The 18928-nt window shown below is 50.5% G+C and overlaps 6 protein-coding genes across 6 annotated transcripts; 5 read left to right on the plus strand and 1 right to left on the minus strand.

The window, feature by feature from the left end:
• Window positions 1-654: 654 nt before the first annotated feature.
• rpL3 (60S ribosomal protein uL3) lies at window positions 655-2350 on the plus strand. Its single transcript, XM_025682054.1, has 6 exons — window positions 655-705; window positions 781-812; window positions 901-958; window positions 1032-1188; window positions 1295-1968; window positions 2024-2350. Coding segments are annotated over exons 1-6 (1179 nt in total). The 5' UTR covers window positions 655-703; the 3' UTR covers window positions 2280-2350.
• Window positions 2351-2615: 265 nt separating this feature from the next.
• On the plus strand, window positions 2616-3669 carry BO79DRAFT_206864 (uncharacterized protein). The gene is made up of 2 exons (XM_025682055.1): window positions 2616-3213; window positions 3273-3669. The coding sequence occupies exons 1-2, from the start codon at window positions 2967-2969 to the stop codon at window positions 3530-3532; spliced, it is 507 nt and encodes a 168-aa protein (XP_025543918.1). The 5' UTR covers window positions 2616-2966; the 3' UTR covers window positions 3533-3669.
• Window positions 3670-4107: 438 nt separating this feature from the next.
• On the plus strand, window positions 4108-5622 carry BO79DRAFT_242678 (uncharacterized protein; the record flags this gene model as incomplete). Its single annotated transcript, XM_025685226.1, has 3 exons — window positions 4108-5385; window positions 5428-5456; window positions 5581-5622. The coding sequence occupies exons 1-3, from the start codon at window positions 4212-4214 to the stop codon at window positions 5620-5622; spliced, it is 1245 nt and encodes a 414-aa protein (XP_025543919.1). The 5' UTR covers window positions 4108-4211.
• A 3044-nt stretch (window positions 5623-8666) lies between these two features.
• BO79DRAFT_250795 (SKN1/KRE6 family beta-glucan synthesis-associated protein) lies at window positions 8667-10907 on the plus strand (the record flags this gene model as incomplete). The annotated part of the gene is made up of 6 exons (XM_025685833.1): window positions 8667-9277; window positions 9346-9526; window positions 9586-9669; window positions 9741-10263; window positions 10324-10801; window positions 10856-10907. 6 exons carry the CDS (start codon window positions 8667-8669, stop codon window positions 10905-10907), a joined length of 1929 nt encoding a protein of 642 aa, XP_025543920.1.
• A 1124-nt stretch (window positions 10908-12031) lies between these two features.
• On the plus strand, window positions 12032-13117 carry BO79DRAFT_137721 (uncharacterized protein; the record flags this gene model as incomplete). Its single annotated transcript, XM_025678135.1, has 4 exons — window positions 12032-12290; window positions 12423-12586; window positions 12678-12894; window positions 12945-13117. 4 exons carry the CDS (start codon window positions 12032-12034, stop codon window positions 13115-13117), a joined length of 813 nt encoding a protein of 270 aa, XP_025543921.1.
• An 862-nt stretch (window positions 13118-13979) lies between these two features.
• Window positions 13980-15508, minus strand: BO79DRAFT_213749 (PDK/BCKDK family protein kinase; the record flags this gene model as incomplete). Its single annotated transcript, XM_025683216.1, has 4 exons — window positions 13980-14043; window positions 14101-15092; window positions 15152-15300; window positions 15397-15508. The coding sequence occupies 4 exons, from the start codon at window positions 15506-15508 to the stop codon at window positions 13980-13982; spliced, it is 1317 nt and encodes a 438-aa protein (XP_025543922.1).
• Between the last annotated feature and the right edge of the window lie 3420 nt (window positions 15509-18928).

Here is an 18928-nt window from a genome sequence, read left to right on the forward strand (position 1 = left end):
CATTGATCTACATTCTACTCCATTTCTAACGATGATAATTTATCTCGCACGTATGGCAACGATAAGGGTAATTGAAACAGGTAGATTGTAATGAGACTGGGAGATCAGCCAGACCAGAAAGTTGGTAATGGGCGCGGCGAGCATCTACGGAGGCTACTAAGCGCCAAGTCTCACCGTGCGTTTCAATCGTGGGGACGGTCCTTACGGGGGCGTTTAATTCTGGGTCTGGGACTCCGGTGGGTGTCGGGTCAAATCCAGGTCAAACGGTTTTCGGTCAGTGATCGTACAGCCTTGCAGCCTGCCGTGTTTCGTTGGCCAACGTAGTCAGCAGTAGATTCCTGCATAAACATAGTGTATATAGTGTGCATGGATGGCCTTTCCAACATTGTGGATGGGCACGCAGCAGAATACCCTAAGTAGGGCAATGGCGCAGACACTTGGAGGAGGGCACTGGATCTGGTAATATTGCCGACCGGGAGATTCGCCCGACAGCAGGAACCTCGTGACCATGGGTTGTGGCTGCCTGAGGCAGAAAGGAACGCAGGTCTCGGTCCCGTGGTCGCTTAACCCGAATGGGAAATAGCCGCCAAGAATTCGCTTAGATCAGCCCACATTCGTTAAGCGTGCAAAATACGACTTTCGGCAAACTCAGAGATAGACACTCTCACTCACCACTTCGACGACTAACGACAACAGGGTCAAGATGTAAGTTAGGACCTGCCGCATTATGACAATTGTTGACCTCGAGGGATAATGTCGCTGATTCATTTCATTTTACAGGAGTCACCGGAAGTACGAAGCGCCTCGGCACGGTTCGTCAACCTACTTTGCGACCTCTCAAGCGATATTGGAATCTCGAGGTCTTGTGTGTGGATGGTATACTGACTTGGATTTCGACAGGCTCTCTTGCCTACCTGCCCCGCAAGCGCGCCGCCCGCCACCGCGGAAAGGTCAAGAGGTTAGTTTTTTCGACTACGAAGACGAGACGAAAAAGTTGGGATTTGATGGACATATACTGAACTGTTCGGCAGCTTCCCCAAGGATGACCCCAAGAAGCCCGTCCACCTGACGGCCACCATGGGCTACAAGGCCGGTATGACCACCGTCGTCCGTGACCTTGACCGTCCTGGTGCCAAGATGCACAAGAAGGAAGTTGTCGAGGCTGCTACCGTCATCGAGACTCCTCCCGTACGTTGGACCCCTTGGTAGGAAGAAGGCAGAAGAAAAAATCTTTTTCCCTTCTGGCCTGGTGATGTGGATCCGTTCAATGACTGACATACTTTGATTTTTCTAGCTTGTCGCTGTCGGTGTTGTCGGTTACATTGAGACTCCCCGTGGTCTCCGCTCTCTCACCACCGTCTGGGCTGAGCACCTGAGCGACGAGGTCAAGCGCCGCTTCTACAAGAACTGGTACAAGAGCAAGAAGAAGGCTTTCACCAAGTACGCCAAGAAGCACGCCGAGGAGAACGGTGCTTCCATCACCCGCGAGCTCGAGCGCGTCAAGAAGTACTGCACTGTCGTCCGTGTCCTCGCCCACACTCAAGTCCGCAAGACTCCCCTCAAGCAGAAGAAGGCCCACTTGATGGAGATCCAGGTCAACGGTGGCTCCGTTGCCGACAAGGTTGACTTCGCCCGCAACCTGTTCGAGAAGCCCATCGAGATCGACTCCATCTTCGAGAAGGACGAGATGATCGATGTCATCGCCGTCACCAAGGGTCACGGTTTCCAGGGTGTCACCAGCCGTTGGGGCACCAAGAAGCTTCCCCGTAAGACTCACAAGGGTCTGCGTAAGGTCGCTTGTATCGGTGCCTGGCACCCTAACCACGTCCAGTGGACTGTTGCCCGTGCTGGTCAGATGGGTTACCACCACCGTACCTCTTGCAACCACAAGGTCTTCCGTGTTGGCAAGGGTTCCGACGAGGGTAACGCCTCTACCGAGTTCGACATCTCCAAGAAGCAGATCACCCCGTAAGTAGCCTCTACCTGAAGGTTGAGAAGCATTGACGCTAACAACACAATCTAGCATGGGTGGCTTCGTTCACTACGGTGAGGTCAAGAACGACTTCGTTCTCCTTAAGGGTTCCGTCCCCGGTGTTAAGAAGCGTGTCATGACCCTCCGCAAGACCCTGTACCCCCAGACCAGCCGCAGGGCCACCGAGAAGATCGAGCTCAAGTGGATCGATACCTCCTCCAAGTTCGGTCACGGTGCTTTCCAGACCCCCGAGGAGAAGCGCGCCTTCATGGGTACCCTCAAGAAGGACCTGGAGACTTCCGCTTAAGGTGTTTATGGCAATGGTTCGGTGTAGTGCAAATTATATTACGTTTCAATAAAAGCGAAGAATACCTTTCACTTTTGTCCTATGGTGTCACGGTAGTTTACGTAGCAATAATAATGTGTTGGATTTAACTGTTTATCTGCCTAGACCACCGCAGTATAGAGACCTCAGAAAAAAAATCTTCATGAGAGGTTTCTGCCTACTAGGCAAGGCATGGTGTGTGCGTAGACTCCGATGCAAATTTTCCTCGATCGGGTCGCCATATCCCGTTCAAGACAACCAAGATCAGGGGCTCTGCCAACACTTATCCATCCTTCGACCTCTTCACTGGCTGCTTATCTGAGCCTGTCCCACTCTATCCTTCTAGAAGCCATCCATTCATTCATTCCCTCTGTTGCCCATCTCAGCACCAATCAGATGACCGCCGCAAGTCTGCGCCGCTGGCCGCTCAGCCGCACTGGCCATTGCGTCATTGATCCCCTCGTGCCTTGGGCTTCAATTTCCTCATCTTCTGCTCGCCCCTCACTATTTCAGCTCCAGCAATCTGCCCAGATTACTCGATCATATCACCAGCACCGCTGCCATCAATATTCATCTCGAACCCATAACCAACGCAGTCCCTACATTTTCTCCACAACCCCAAAACCAGCATCCAACACCACCATCATCACCCCTCTTCACACTCGCACCATGTCCTCCGACAACGACTACATGTCCTTCCTGAACAAGGCCAACGCAGACCTCAATGCCAGCCAATTCCAGCCCCAACGAGACAACACTTCTTCCACCCCACGCACCCAAACCATCCACACCAATGTCCGCGTCCCCACGCCCCTCACCTCTGTCGATGCCTTCTACGTCTCCGAAACCGATGAGCCGTTTGAACCTGTTGCTTTGAAATGGCCTGATGCGGAGCGGGGGATCTGGCCTGATGCAGGTGAGTTGCATATCTTGAGTATACTGGATCGATCTGAGCCAATGGAAATGTGATAACAGCTGCTCTCTCCAACCTTGTTTCTCCCGACGCGGACCTCTCCAACTCCATTGAGACATTGACATTCTCAACGTTTGACCCGAAGAATCAGTATGCCGGGGTGGTGAGGGCAGTCCGGGCTGCCGTGGGGGATGAGGAGGGCGCGGCTGTCAAGGTCTATCGGGTTGAGGTGGCCAGGTCGAGAGTGGAGTACTTTGTTCTGGCGCTGGATGGGACAGAGGGATTGGTTGTTGGGCTGAGGGCTAAGGCTATTGAGACTTAGATTGTGTCTGGTTGTGATTGTTACATTGTTTATGGGTGGTCTAACTTAGGTGATGGGTGGATGACTTATGTGAGAAGACTAGTGTGTTGAGGCAATAACATGCTTTGAGAATGACGTTACTTATATATCAATATGAGCAATACTAATATAACTATCTGCTAATTTTTCATACATTCTAGAAACGCCTACGTGCAGTAGTGTCCTTGCCCTAACGCTCATCAATTCACCACTCTGATCCTTAGCGCCATTTGCACACTAGCGGTAGCTAGTATAACTGGGTCAGTTATATATCTCCATATAGCAGCTTCAAACCTGCTCAACCCGCCACCAATATGCAGTCTGGTGTTATGAACAACTGCGCCGGAGTGAATCTCTTCACTGTGCCTCAGTAATTGCATCATGATGCATCGGAACGATTGACACCCGGGCGATTGGAGCATAAAAGCTCATTCACGGCTATAAACAGAATGCCCTATATGGCAGCAAGATGTGTTAGGTTAAGTATATACAAAACTATACAGGATGAGCCTTTTCGTCTTCTCCATTGCATCTTCTCTCTCCGTTCTTCTCTTCGTCTTCGTCGTCGTCCTTTACTCCTCATACATACAAGCACTACATCAATCCCAACAACCTCAATCCTCTACCATCCAACCCTACTATAAGAACAACCATACACAAAATGGAACACCACAATCCAACCACGAACCAAAGCATGGCACAGCCCATGAACCAGGCCACGAACAACAATCACCATGTCCAAACCCAAATCCAACCTCAAATCCAACCTCAAATCCAACCTCAAATCCAACCTCAAATTCAACCTCAAATCCAATCTCAGATTCAACCTCAAATCCAACCTCAAGCCCATCCTCAAGCCTATCCTCGAGCTCAACCTCGAACTCAACCTCAACCTCAACCTCAACCTCAACCCCAAATCCAACCCGGCCCCGAAATCCACCTCATCCCCTACCCACCCCAAGCCCAAGTTCAAGACCAGCACCCCCAAACCGAAATCCTCCTCCACATCGACGCCAACAACCACCCAATCTGCATCCTATCCAACACCTCCCAACCCACAACAACAACAATCGACCCCAACATCATAATCAGCAACCCAACCTCCTACATCCTCGCCTTCCGCGACCCCCACTCCCTCTACCACGCCTTCACCAACCCAACCACCTACACCCTCCTCACCCGACACGCACACTACATCCGACTCTACCTCCTCCACGACCTGCAAATCGGCTACCTCCCATGCTCACCACACCCACTACCCTTCTCATCCCACAACCGGGACAGTCTATTCTTCTTCGACTGCGCCACTGACCCCAACATGCACTGCATCACCCCGCCCCGCCTCCCCTGCATGCCCAGCACCACCCACCCCGTGATCCTTAACAACGATTGCAATAATATCTGCGCGATCTCGTGGCCGGGCTTTGATAAGCTTATGGGGAATTGGCGTGTCGCGTGCAGGGCTATTCCCCGGGGTCATGATGTCTGGTATATGGTCTTCAATCTTGCGTCGAGGGGTGGGTGGGTGCCTCTGGGTGTGGGTCGGTCGTTGCAGTTGCTTAGTACGGCGGTTTGTGTTAAGGAGAGGGTTAAGGGGAGGTTTCGGTGTGTGGTGGATGGGTGTGCTAGGGGGGTGGTGGAGAGGTTTGATGGGTTTTTGGCGGCCAATGTGGCGAGTTTGGGGTGGGCGGTTGTGGGGGATGAGGAGATGGTGGAGGTTAAGGTTGAGGAGGGGGAGGGGGGAGAGGGGGGTGTGAAGGGTGTGAAGGGTGTGGAGGGTGATGGTGCTGATGGTGGTGGTGGTGGAGGCGGAGGAGGAGTGATTGTTCATGCTGGTGAGTGCGTGGTGATTGATGACTGATTTGGTATGGTGGTAGTGATGGTGGATGTAATGGTGCAGTGGAAGGTATGAGATTTTGTTCTATGTGACGGCGGTGTCTATTGAGATTGAGGGGTTTAAGAAGGGGTGATGGCTTATCTGCTCAGGTTGATTGACTGAAATTGGTGGTTGTGGTTGATGTTGTTTGCAGACTGCTGTGGGTATTGTCGGTGGACTAGGGGTCAGATACTGATAGATGTTGACTATTGCTGTATGTATTACTGTGTATATATTAGCTATGGAGGTGGTTAATGAGAGCAGTTATTCAGGTCCGGTTGCTTTCAGTAGGAATAAAGTACTACCAAATAGGTTGGGCCTAGTCCGGGGTAAGAGAGGGTTAGTAAATGTACTAGTCAGGGTTAGTATACTGGTTAGAGATTGTTGATTCAGTGTAGTACTCGGGAATTATATCTTGCCGGCACAAATTGTTTAGGATGTCTCCTTATAAGTCTTGTTGGTAGTAGTGTAGCGGAATGTGGTTGTACGATGCAGACAAGAAGATATAAACGGGTAAGATGCTAGCAGTGACTAGATTAGCCAGCTGTTAGGTGGTATTCCTGGCGTGTTATAAACGGATACATGTAGTTTTGGTACTAATCATGACATAAATGTCTTGTGTCTGAAAGAGTCGGAGATAAATTCGAGTTAGTAGTAAGATTAGAAGATTAGTATGTTTCATACTATATGTTAGTATATATATTATATATATATATGTCGTAGTACCGAACGAAATATAGCTTAGTGGGCTAAAGGTCGCATCTAAGGCACAAACGATGGGTAGTTAATGCGCCCGGCACTGTAAGTCGTGGCTATTCGCGCCCTCAGTACTAGGGCGGTAGATACTCTGCTTATACTATAACTAATATATTTTCTCAATGACAAGTTGAGGGCCATGGCACATGATTAAAATGACTTTGGTTTTGACTTGGCTGTGCAAGATCTGACCAAGGCTGACGTGTTGGTGGCTGGTTTGGTTACACACGAATATAAAGCCAATCTTAGTTGCAAACTCAGCTACTACAGATCAAACAGCTTGAAAGCTCTGATTCAAGTTCACATGAGTTGGTTGACTAATAATGGAATGTGGTCCATGCGGGATGAACAACCGCCAAAGCACAGGCCAGGGGTTCCTAGCGCTATACGGGGGATCTTTCCACCTCTACTTATGAGGATGTGATGGGTGATATACTTGGGTCTATTATTCCACCCTCAGCGCCTAGCCGAGAAAGCAGGTACATCGCCAATGAGACGGCTGCTTTGTGGATAAAACAGCCTCAGACCAATTATTATAGTATGTTACACAGGATCCATTGGATCACGATGAAGCCCATGTTTGGTGGTCAGCAGCCGGATTAACTTTCTGTCTGGTCGACACGTATTATACAGCCAGGCTGATAATTCTAGAATCAACCTTATAGCCAGCGAGGATAGCTGATTTAGGTTGGATAACATCCCTTTGACGGAAATAGTGCGGCATCGGCAATGGCTGAGCACTCCCGTCCGGGCCGATAGCAGAGATTCGTAAGTTGCTCTCTGGCAACGGGATATCATAAGGTTGGATTATCCAGGGCAGGAGTCAGTTGAACAGGGGACCATTTGGCGATTCTTTGATGCCTATCTTATACCCCTCCAAAGACTATAATCCAGGCAGCCAGGAGAGATGGAATGTAGTCGTCAATGGCCAACGGCGGCAAGAATGCGGGAAGGAGAGAGGGACAGAGATCAAGGCGTGTTTATTACCAAGTTACAATACCAGATGATCGGCGCTAACTTCAGTTCGCGCAACTGCAAGTTACTGTAAGTTATCAGTTTGAGAACTAGTGGCCGTTCCATTCTGGTACTGACTAGTCCTAATCGGGACTAATGCGCCCGAGATGGATTTACTAACCTTGTATTTTCGGCCCAGAATGGAATTCCATGGTTCAGGGCCCGTCATTCCCGCCAGTCAAGGGCAACCGGATTCTTTCCCAACATTCAGGAATCTCATCTGTCATGGAAAGGGTTGCCGGGGAAAGTTGGCCCTTTCATCAGGAAGTTGATTACTGACTGCGTAAGCAAGTGTATACGGTAACTGGGCCGGACCTGCGTCGTGTGCAGCAGCAGCTCATCACATTATTGGAAGGAAGACCGCAGCCACGGACGGGGATCGAGGGGATGCAGTATAACTTCAATTCGAGGCAGCATCCATGCAGGTGCCGCCCTTTCTGGACTTTCTGGACCTGGCAATCCCACCAGGGGATTTTAGACTCTAAAATTGATTTAATGCATTCCGCCATGTCGTTGCACTCCAAACCCTCCTGTAATTACTCTCCCTCCTGCAGCTGTAATGCCGCCGTCACCCAGCAGGGAAAATTAAGGTGATTTCCATTCTGGTGCAAAAAGGGGAAATCCAAGGAAAATTAGGGAAGAAAAAGCTTGGGTTCATCCATGCATGTAGGACCGACTTGCCCACTCGAGGGATTGACATTGTTTGTTCACACTCTGGCTGCCACACACCTTCATCTCTCTTCCATTCTCCCATTCTCCCATTCTCTCTCTTTACACCTTCATTTTCTTCTTCTTCTTCTTCCTCCTTCACTTCGTGCGCTGCCCATCCCTTCCTTGAGCCCTGCGTCACGGCTGTCTCTGTCACCATCTTCATCTGGGTTCCAATTCGCGTGCTTTCTCTTTTCTTTCACTTTCTCAACTTCTTCCTCCGCGATATTCTTCGGCTTGTGAGCGATTCAGCGGTTCACTACTCCTTCTTTCTTTATCTGCACAATTACCTTCCTGTCGCTCATCCCACAATCCCTTAGCTACAAGTCATATCGCATCAGTTCAACCCATTCGTCAGATCAATCGATCCTCGTGCTCAGCTCCGGGGTTGATTATATGCACTGGCTCTAGGATATAGGCGGGCATTGGACAACCACTTTCACATTCATTATCGCATTGGCACATCCGATACTTATCGCGCCTCCATTGTCACTCATTACTACTAAGCGGTTGACATCCCTCGTCAATCATATTTGGGCTTGCAGTGAAATACCTGGTCTCCAGAGGGTGGGCATCTGCCTGACCAGGTGGAACACAAAGGACGCGAAGTGGAGGACGTGTGATATAGCAAGCTAGAAGGGATCTTGATATACTGGGTAACCGCTCCTTGACACCCAATCTGCTTAAGCACCATTGAGCTTCAGAATTAGCATACAAAAGCGTCCAGTCCGGTCTCCTCGAGGCGGACCTTCATTTCGCAGGATGTCCGAAGAGGCGATCTTGCGCGAGACACCTCACATCCGTGTCAATTCGGGCCAACATGACCCATTCGCCGACTCCGATGATCCCTACGTGTCAGTACCGCCCCAGCAGATGGGGCGGTCGTTGACCCCCGGCATGGTGCAGTCGGCCTCTGAAGCCACGTTCCCGACGACATGGGGCTCGCCCACTCCCCAGGAATCAACCGAGCTTTTAATACCCCCGCGGCCCTACCGCGTCAGAGAGGAACTGCGGTCTCCCGAACTGTCCATTCGGTCCTCGCGACGGACGAGCTGGAGCTCAGAGGCCGTCAGCTATGATGCCAGAGCCTACCTGTACAGTCGTTTCGAAGATTCCCGGGCGCCCTCGCGTGCAGAAAGTGAAGGGGATGACGTGAACACTCAAACAGTGACGGAAAAGTACAACATAATGCCAACAGAAGGTTTATTATTGTTCCCGGAGGATGTTGAGAAGGATGACTATATGCATAATCCCGATCCAAACGACAAGGACATTGTGTGCGATGTATGGAATAAGCGGGGTTTGGTCAATCTGGGTGGGCTGCTTCTCATGACGGTGGGCTTTGTAGTGTTATTTGTCGCCTACCCAGTGATGTGAGTCTTCCATGACTTGCTGGTCTCAGCGCCGTGCTCAAATTGGACGCATACTGACTGGTCATTAGAACTGCCCTGGGCGGGATATCAAAAAAATACGTACCGACATGTGACCCAGCCGATACTCTGTGTCTTGACGTTGGGGATCGATCAGGTCTTACCAACTTGAGGACTGGATTGATAGACCCTGACACACCCGAATCAGCAATGACAAAGAAGACCGTGGATGGGAAGGAATGGCAGTTAGTGGTGAGTCAGGAAGAAGATGCTGCGAGCTACAATAGTGAATAGTCATTGACCCGGAGCAGTTCTCTGACGAATTCGAAACCCCTGGCCGAACATTTTATGATGGGGATGACGCCTATTATCAGGCCATGGATTTCTGGTATGGTGTGACGCAGGACCTGGAGGCTAGTACCGATATCGACTTCCATCAATGCATCGTGACTAACCTTTTCGATAGTGGTATGACCCGGATGCAGTCACGACGAAAGATGGATCGTTGGAGATCCGGTTCGATGCATTTACAAACCATGAGCTTGGCTACCGTTCGGGAATGGTGCAAAGCTGGAATAAGCTGTGCTTCTCCGGTGGACGCTTGGAAGCCAGTATCTCCCTGCCCGGAGCTGGAGATGTATCTGGATTTTGGCCCGGGTTCTGGGCGATGGGCAACCTAGGCCGCCCAGGCTATGCTGCGACCACGGATGGCACGTGGCCATACAGCTACTACGACGGATGCGATGCAGGCATTACGCCGAACCAGAGTTCTCCAGATGGTATCAATTTTCTTCCAGGCATGCGTCTACCGGCATGCACTTGTAACGGTGCTGATCATCCCACCCCGGGAAAATCCCGTGGCGCCCCGGAAATTGATGTGATCGAGGCCAGTGTAGGCCCTCTGAACAACAACCCAAACGCTTTCATTGGAACCGCATCCCAGAGTTTGCAAATGGCTCCATTTGACATCTGGTACATGCCTGACTACGGTAGGTGCCTAACGCTGCTGACAGCATGTGCCTGGTCATATCTGTTCTAACAACCTGCAGATTACACTGCCGTGTATGACCCTCGTATCACCGAGATCAATTCCTATCGGGGCGGGCCGTACCAGCAGGCTATGTCTGGCCTGACCAACCTCAACAACCGCTGGTATAATGGGACCGAGTACCAGGTCTATGCATTCGAGTATACCCCGGGTGCGGTAGGCAACGTGACCTGGTTCGTGGGCCAGGATAAGACCTGGACCCTAGACGGGCGAGCTATTGGTCCCAACGGCAACGTTGGACAGCGGATGATTCCGATGGAGCCGATGTCGATAGTTATGAACCTGGGTATGGCATGGAGTTTCGCTCCAATCAATGAGACAATCCGCAACATAATGCCTGGATTTATGAGATTCGATTATATCCGCATATACCAGGATCCAGACAACATCAGTGTCACCTGCGACCCGCCAGGCTATGAGACGACCGAGTATATTGCCAGCCATGCAGAGGCTTATACTAACAATAACGTAACAACATGGTATGCATTTCCAATCTCAGGACATTGTAGCACGGGGTTTCTGATAAATAGCAGGGGTGATGCTGGATACGACTGGCCCAAGAATTCTTTAATGAACGGGTGCTGATTCTTTCGACGGGACGCGGGATTCGATCTTCGAGTGTTACCTAGCTTTTCTGGGAATACCAGATCAGTTTCAGCCGGTCTCTCTTGATACAAACACCGCACGGCTTACTGGCATGCTCATGGTGCCGGTCATAGGCGCTTGCGAGTCATTTTAGCGGCATTATCCTTTGGCGTTGACGGCGTCTTTTCGTCCTTCGAGCTGGTGGTTTGGGGTCTGACATATCGCATCTTGATCTTCACTTGTAATTTATGCAACTTTCTTCGCATTTACCCAGTTGGCATGTCGTGCTGGGATGTTTCGTGCTTTAGCTTCATAGTATAGTGGCTTCTTCGGATGGGAGGGTGTTTGAGTGACTGGGAGGGAGGCATCGAGGGATGGAAGTGGACTGTTCGAGCATTGAGCGAGTAATGGTCGGGCAGATAGAGATACTCGATAGAAATGAATACCAACGAACCATCTGATCGTGAGTGATGGCCTCCTTCGCAGTGAAGCGGTTCGTAAAAGTGACCTGTCAACCCGCCATGTAGGGCAGCCCCGTGACTAAGCCGCGCTACCCATTCCTTCTCCGCCATCGTCATCCTCTCCACTCTTTCCTCTCTTCATTCAGCTTCGCGCCAGTTCTTCTTTTTGCGAACCGCAGCACGACGGGAGTATTGACGTGTCTAATCCTGCCGGACGGGGTTGAACAGTACTTTTACACCGAAAAGTCAACCGTGCAGCTTCTGTCAGCTTCAGTTCGCCCATTTCCTCGCTCATATCTGCTCTACAGCTCGACCTGTGCAGTGTATGCACTGCGGAGCTTGTGTCGCTCTACCGAATACTTTTGAGCACGAATCACACACAGCACACACCAGTTCTACTCTGTCTATCAACATACCGGCATACTTTCTGCACTTCTTGTATACATATACCCGATCCTACTTACAACTCCCAACCATCATCAATTATCCCCGTGATTCCTATCAGCGCGCATTACGCATAATCACATGCTAACCGGAGCGACTTGAACAATACCCGCTCTGCGCATAACCACACACACAAACAAAAACGTACATCCTCCACGCACTACCCCCCCAATCACGCCTCAATCTCAATTCCTCAACGAAAGAAACAAAGAAAAGAAAATGTTCAACCCCAACATCCCCACACCCAACCCCGGCCGTCGCCAAGGTGACCCCATCGTGATTGCCGACGATGACGAGGACGAAGAACTCGAAAACGACTACTCGGGAGAGGTCTACTTCCAAGTATACGAAGGCGACGAAGACGCTTTAATCCGCGAACTTGACCTCGAAGAGAGCGAATCGGCGGAGGACGACGACGATATGCAGGTAGAGTACTCGTTACAGTCTTCGCGGCCTCAGTCGGGTATAATGGGGTTTAGTAAGTATTCCCTCCCCCCAACCACAGCACATAGCAAGCAGGTACCTCACAATCAACCATAACCACCTTGATTTCACCACTATTATAACAATTCAATGGGAAATAAGAGAATCCCACTAACAAAGCACCAAGCCTACCCAACAACACCAACCCCCAACCTAGGCCCAACTCTCTACCAAACAACCCTCGACCAAGAACGTCAAATACGCACTCGCCTCCGCGAAGACCGCCACGCCGCGTTATGCGTCCTCCTAGACAGGGAACTACTGACTATTCAAGCGTTGGCGCATCAAGAGGTAAGAACTTCCCCCCTCCCCAACCTCTTCTTCATATCTATGCCCCTCTCCGTAGATGCAACGCTAAACAGTATGAATGAATAATGTACAGACCCTCCCCCAAGCCCGCCGCCGATTTCTATCCCGCCTTCTCGCCCCCCAGGACCCCGAAGCCGCGGCCTCGATCCGCGCAGACCGGTTCACGGTGCAGCATCCTAGCACGAGCAGTATTGCTTCTTCGTCGTCGACGGTTGCGATGATTGTGCCGCGACAGGTGGTGGATGTGTATGAGACGGATGATGCGGGGTGGAGGAGGCCGATGATGGAGCGTGCGGGACGAGGGGGATCGGTCAGTGCTAGCGGTGCTGGGGGGATGCAGTCGTCGCCTGCGTCGGTGGGGTCGGGATCGATTTCCGGGTCTGGGTCGGCGGCGTCGAAGATGAAGGGGAGGATGGGGACGCCGGATCGGGTGGGGAGGGGAGTGAGAGGGGGAAGGGGGTTGCAGCAGTCGGCGTCGTATCGGGAGAGGGAGAGGAGGAGGGGGTTGTTTGAGGGGTAGTACTAAGTAGATGCTAAGCTTCTCTTACGGGTTTAATTCTAGGTGTATTATTCACATATCCAAACAATGATTCAGCGCTGCGTTTGTGTACATACAAATCCTATCCAAAACCATACCGTACCATATTCCGTCAATCCGTAAGAAACATACTATACAAGGAGGGTTGCGACTCAGGCATAACATGCAAGGTAACCAATAGCAATAAATAATGGCAAGCAAACAAGCAACAAAAGATGGTGTCCAGGGAAGAATGCAGGCACAGGCGCCCAATCATCTATAGTGATGTATAGATCTCCAAAATACGACTCAAGTCAATGAATGCATGAGCGTCTGTGTCTTCCAATGCGGATCCATCGTACCAAAAAGGGTATCTAATAGACCAGAAATGCGGCCTGAATCTCAATACATCCTCCTAAAACACAGGGGAATGCCAGCGCATCACTTTTCAACAAGTATAAGAATGGTAGTAGCAACCTTCCACCCACAAGGCCTGCAAGGGGGCCGACCATGTCACATGCTGAGCCAGGGTATGACAAGGTTTCGTGGCTTATAGTTCTCTAGAAGTTCTGTCCCCACTAGTGCCCCAGTCTAGTGCGTCGGCATGGGCGTGTTGACTGGGCGAGGGTAAGCGCCAAGCAAATTGCAGCTACTTTATCCACGCGTCTCAGCGTTGAGTAGAATTGCTGCATCTCCAACTTGCTTGCGTTCGGAAACTTCCCGATTGCGCATCCGCGCGCTTTGAATGTTCATCGGCGTCAATCCTTGGGATGGTGGTGGATCCGGTTCTGTGTAGAAAGGATGCAGTCGGTGGGAAGTGGAGAACCGGACACGACCATCCCTCATGACTGGTAATTGTCATTGCAGGGGCTCCGAGCTCGAAGAGAGCCGGTTGAGATGGAGATAGACGTCAGTGCCATATCTAGTGTGTGGTTAGTCACCTTGGGTCGTTCACATTGGTCGGGACCTTGGCACTCACCCTTCCATACTGATCAGCTTCAGATCGCCACCAAAGTAGCGAGCATACAGTCGACTAATCGGCAGACCGTAACCAAAACCGGCCATGGGAGCCTTGAAGTCACTCTTGTCAAAGTCGGGATCCAGGCTAGGAGTTTGCTCTACGGTAGTGTACATGTACGTCCAGACCAAGGGGATGGCGGAGCGAGGGATGCCACCACCTTCGTCGGAAATCTTGATGGTAATGTCTTCTTTGCCCTCTGCGATGATGACCTTGGTGACCGGGAAGGCATCCTTGTCTGCGCCGTGGGCTTCCACGACAGCACGCAAGGAGTTCTTCAAGGTTTCAAAGAGCATATGGGACAAGTGACCCGGAACATACATGAAGTTCAGATCCTCCTTGCAGACAAGTTGGACTTTGGGTGCATCAAAGAGACCATAGTAATCCTCACAGACGAAGCGAGCGTTGTCGATAGCCTCGAGGGCTACCTCGCGCACATTGGTTTTCGTACAGATGATACCGACATAGTTTGGTTGTCGCACATGCGTTTGTTCCGTTAAAGCGATATGTTGACCGATCAACATTCGTATACCAATCCGGGACATGTAAAACCGATCGAGGAAGGACTGTACGGTGGAATCAATCTGCAGACGTTGGCGCTTTCGTTTCCATTCAAGGATACCTTGAGCCACGGTAGTGACAACACTGTCGTGTCTCCGCTTGATATGCTGCAAAGTCTTGGCGAAGCGTTCATTGTAATCATTCAGTTCCGGGGGCCAATCTCCATGGTCATCAGAAGGAGCATAGTATCTTCGGCCCACGGCGGCGCCTTTGCCGTTGCCGTTGCCGTTCAACAGGGACGAGGGTGACGAGCGATACTGTCCTTCACGGATGCTAGGGTTCTGGGTTGTTTCGGAGAGGATTCTCGAAGTGCCTCCGTTGAGCCTCCCCGGACGGAGCAGACGAGTCTTGACTTCCTGGGTTAGAGTAGGTCGAGGGAGGTTGATGATTTCCTACGTTATCACATGTCAGTCATCACCCGAGAACAACCTCCAGCGGGTATGAGTCATACCTCGAACGACTGTGCGTACCAGTCCTGGACCTTCTTGATAGATGGCATTTCACTGAGACCATCTGGAAGTTCTCCAAGATCCTGGACCCGATGAGCGAGACGTATTGGGAGTTCTTCGGAAAGGAACTGTGAGGCGCGAAAGAGGGTGCCTGGTGAGGGGAAAAGATCACGAGGTTAGCGGGGTGAACACTCAAGAAGTTGAAAGAAAGAGAGGAGTGCTTCTAAAAGAAAACAAGAAGACTTACCTGTGGAGGGCCTATCTCCAAACTGCACCATCTGTCGGAGAGAGACACCAGTAGCAGGGAAGCTGGCATAATGTCTGATGGTGTTCATCAGACTCTCCGACGGCTTCCACATGATGTCAACGCGAGGATCAGGCCAGACGGCCTGGAATAGCACTCGATACAACCAATGTGAATTATACAGGCGCTCCAGGTTATTGAGAGCAGCTGGTCGAATAGCTGGTCAGTCAATTGTGAAAGTTGGTAAGGAGTGAGAGAGGTGAGAGAAGGACTACCGAGGTTGAGGGACACCTCCGCTCGCAGGCGAGCTCGGAACGGCGGGCGGTATGAAGATCCCCGGAATGGTGCCTCGCAGAGAACCAGGAACTCGGGTGGGCAGGAGACAGAGAGATATATACCACCACGGGGACAATATAGATAGAAAAAAAAAAAAGAACAAACAATAGCCAAGAAGAGATCTTACTTTTCAGACCGATCGAGACGCTTTGGAGGGGGTGTTGGTGGGAAAGTCGAGAGAAAAAGGAAAGAGAGCACGGGCGGAGGGAAGTGGGCAGACCGACCGGTGGAGGAGGAATGACTCTTTTTGGATGGGCAGCTGCGGAGACTGAGACTCTCAATTCCCGGGGAGTCAAGAGTCACGTGTGCTGATGGGGGGGCAGTTGCCGTCTGCGATCCCGTGCTTGGCCGAGGATGTTGCTATTTCCTCTGCCGATTCGGAGCCACTCTTTTATAAGGATTCAAGAAAAGGCCCATTGCACCACCCGGTCTTAGGGAAAAGCAGGAACACTCCGGGCTCAAATACTCCGTGAATCGCCTGCTCCTGCTCTGCTCTGCTGGCGGACAGACAACATCGCAGATCTGCCCTCTACGGAGGAAATTGGTCATGGTCATGGCTGGCCATGTTCCATTCACCTCCCCCTCTTGCCTCATCGCGCAGACCCTTTCAGCCGACTGTGTCTGTGGGGATGTGTCGATGTGACCCTTGCTGCTGCTGGTGGCATTATATGCACCTTCATCTTACTTAAGCTGATATTCTCCGGGCCTGGGTAGTCACTGTAGTGTGTGTCAACTATTGACTAGTCAAGAAATAGTTTAGTAGATAGCTGTAGTCACGAGCAATAGGTCGACGCACACGGGATTGCCGGTGTCAAGCTGAACCTTTCTCCGGATCTCCCCTTCGTCCGAGGCTGGTTCGAATCCGGGGCACGCGCACACTCCGACTGGCCAGAACCCCATCCAGCAAGAGTAATAGTAGTAGTTAGGTCTAGAGTCCCTTGTTCCTTGTCAGTCTCGGATTTGCTTCTTTGTCTCTCCCCTCCATCTTCAAACGCAGCTGGCTGCTTTTGTCAAGGTACACCCTGATTAGGTTCTCCCCTTCCCGCGGGTGTCCCCAGTGATCCGTGGTTCTTCATGAGGTTCTCAACAAGCTTATGTATACCGTGTACACCGGCTCCCAATTAGTAGTCAGTAACTCTCTGGGGAGTTTATCGCTGGAGTTTATCGCTGTTGGGATCGGCCTCGTGACCACTCCCCATTAGGGTCTGGATATATAGAATTCTAGTCACCTGCCACGTTGATGGCTAGCAACACTTGACGGGAAGCTGAACTAGAAACAAATCGTCTCATGAAGGGAAACCAAAAAGTGCAGATGTGGTAGAGGACAACATCCCTCTTATGACATAAAATAAAGACTAGGAATTGTATTGTTATGGACATATGCTCGTGGTTCTATCTCGTATTGTCCCTGCATACGAAAAATGAAGAAAGTTCTGGGCAACCATCTGCTGGACCGCCACATCGTGGCTTTGTACTTGGGTTCATTAGTTACCGCTAGAACTTAGTCACTGGACGGACACAACAGCAGGAAAAAGCAAAAAGACCCAGGTGGAATATTTAAACGACGGCCGCAGCAGCGAAGATCCTCGTGGTGCATCTCCGATGGTTAGTCCACTTAACGGGAGAGCCAATCAGGCGAGGCCGCGTCCTGATAAAGATGAGCGAGCGAGGGTGAGAGACGACGCGACGCGGTGAGAACTCCTATCACTCCCCAAACCCGCTGCATAGGGCTGGAAAAAGAGGCGGAGCAACAAGAAGAGAGAAAAAAAGAAGAAAAAGTAAAAATTGGAAGAAGAAAAGAATAAGAAAAAAAGAAAATTGAGATGAACGGTCATGGAAAACGGATGCCCAACCCAAGCCTTTCAGGCAGGTGGTGACTCCTTACCCATCATTGCGTCGTCATGATCTTCTGTCATTTCTGCTCTATCACTTTCGAAAGAAAGAAGAAATGTGAGTCTGCGAGAGATGGAGCCCGATTTTCCACACACACACCCACACAGCACACACACATACCCCCGTCGATGACAACCCACCCACACCCCCTGTCATTAAAAAAAAAAAGGTGACCATGGACTGGCTCTAACTAAGGCCCTTGTTCGTCCCCTAAAGGGGCTCCCTCCTCCCCTAGTTAGCTTGCAATTACCGGGGCCATAGTTCAGTTAACTCCAGCTGGCGTCCCTCTGGTCTCACATTCAATTCTTCGCATGTCCTTTCCGCCCGAAACCTTCTTGAACAGTGGAGTCTCGTTAACTTTTTTGACACCTGTCTGGCCCACCAACCGGAGAACTACTAGTCGTCACCTCGAGTATCTGCCCGTCAGGTTATCTGACTGGCCCTCATCTCACCGTACGGTGTGAGTTGACCGTTTTAAAATCGCCGAGGAAGCACCGGCAACTCTTGGGTTGACCCTGAGTTCAGTTTCTCTTTTCCACGGGACTTCTCTGGGGGATACCGATACTTTTATTTGTGCTTTTTTTCTTATTTGGTTTCAGATTTGGTGTTGATCTCACCACCTTATCTTGGGCCTCAACTTTCTATTTTCTTTTATATATATTTATATATCACTATCACACTATATATTTTTCTTCCATTTTTACATTGTTTATCTATTTCTTTTTTATCGATTGTGTGATCTGTGACAGATCCCGAAGTGGTCGGGAAACGCAGTGATTACGATTTAGAGGGGCAAACTTTTCCATAATAGGTGAGTGGAAAGTGTCCGATTTGATGTCACGGACCAATTTCTTCCCCCGAGGCTTGTTATTATTTGTGTGCGGGAGTGGGTTTCGTTGCCATTCTTATGTGTTATGATGATGGCTATAGCTCATCCCGGGCTGTGGACTGATGGATCGGGACAAGAAGGGAGGGGGTAAAATGGATCCATCGACCAGTTTGTTTACATGCAGTGGAAGAATGGCTTGTCCCAGGATTTTGTTCCAGCGGCTTTGATTGAGGGCATGTGTCGGTTTTTAGTTGTTCGTTTTTTATTTCCGTTACCCTGTGGGTTTATTGTTCTAACCCAAAAGGAACAAAAAAAAAAATTGGGGTGCGAAAAGAAAAATGATGCAAACCGGCATTGCACGAACATCAAAAACCCTCGTCATACCTTTTTTTTTCTCATTCATTATATTTCATTACTAGTATTGATTTATGGTCTCTGAAATTTTTGTGTGTTTGTGTGTGTATTCTGGGTTTCTTC

This window comes from Aspergillus costaricaensis, assembly GCF_003184835.1.
Source record: "Aspergillus costaricaensis CBS 115574 unplaced genomic scaffold BO79scaffold_3, whole genome shotgun sequence".
NCBI classification, from domain to species: Eukaryota; Fungi; Ascomycota; class Eurotiomycetes; order Eurotiales; family Aspergillaceae; genus Aspergillus; species Aspergillus costaricensis.

What these genes read in the sequence shown, in the direction of transcription:
- rpL3 (XM_025682054.1), top strand. An exon ending in CCGTCATCGAGACTCCTCCC is followed by an intron (nt 1,189 to 1,294) that starts GTACGTTGGACC and finishes TGATTTTTCTAG; the next exon opens with CTTGTCGCTGTCGGTGTTGT. An exon ending in TCCAAGAAGCAGATCACCCC is followed by an intron (nt 1,969 to 2,023) that starts GTAAGTAGCCTC and finishes AACACAATCTAG; the next exon opens with CATGGGTGGCTTCGTTCACT.
- BO79DRAFT_206864 (XM_025682055.1), top strand. Translation starts at nt 2,967, where the DNA reads ATGTCCTCCGACAACGACTACATGTCCTTCCTGAACAAGGCCAACGCA. An exon ending in GGGGATCTGGCCTGATGCAG is followed by an intron (nt 3,214 to 3,272) that starts GTGAGTTGCATA and finishes ATGTGATAACAG; the next exon opens with CTGCTCTCTCCAACCTTGTT.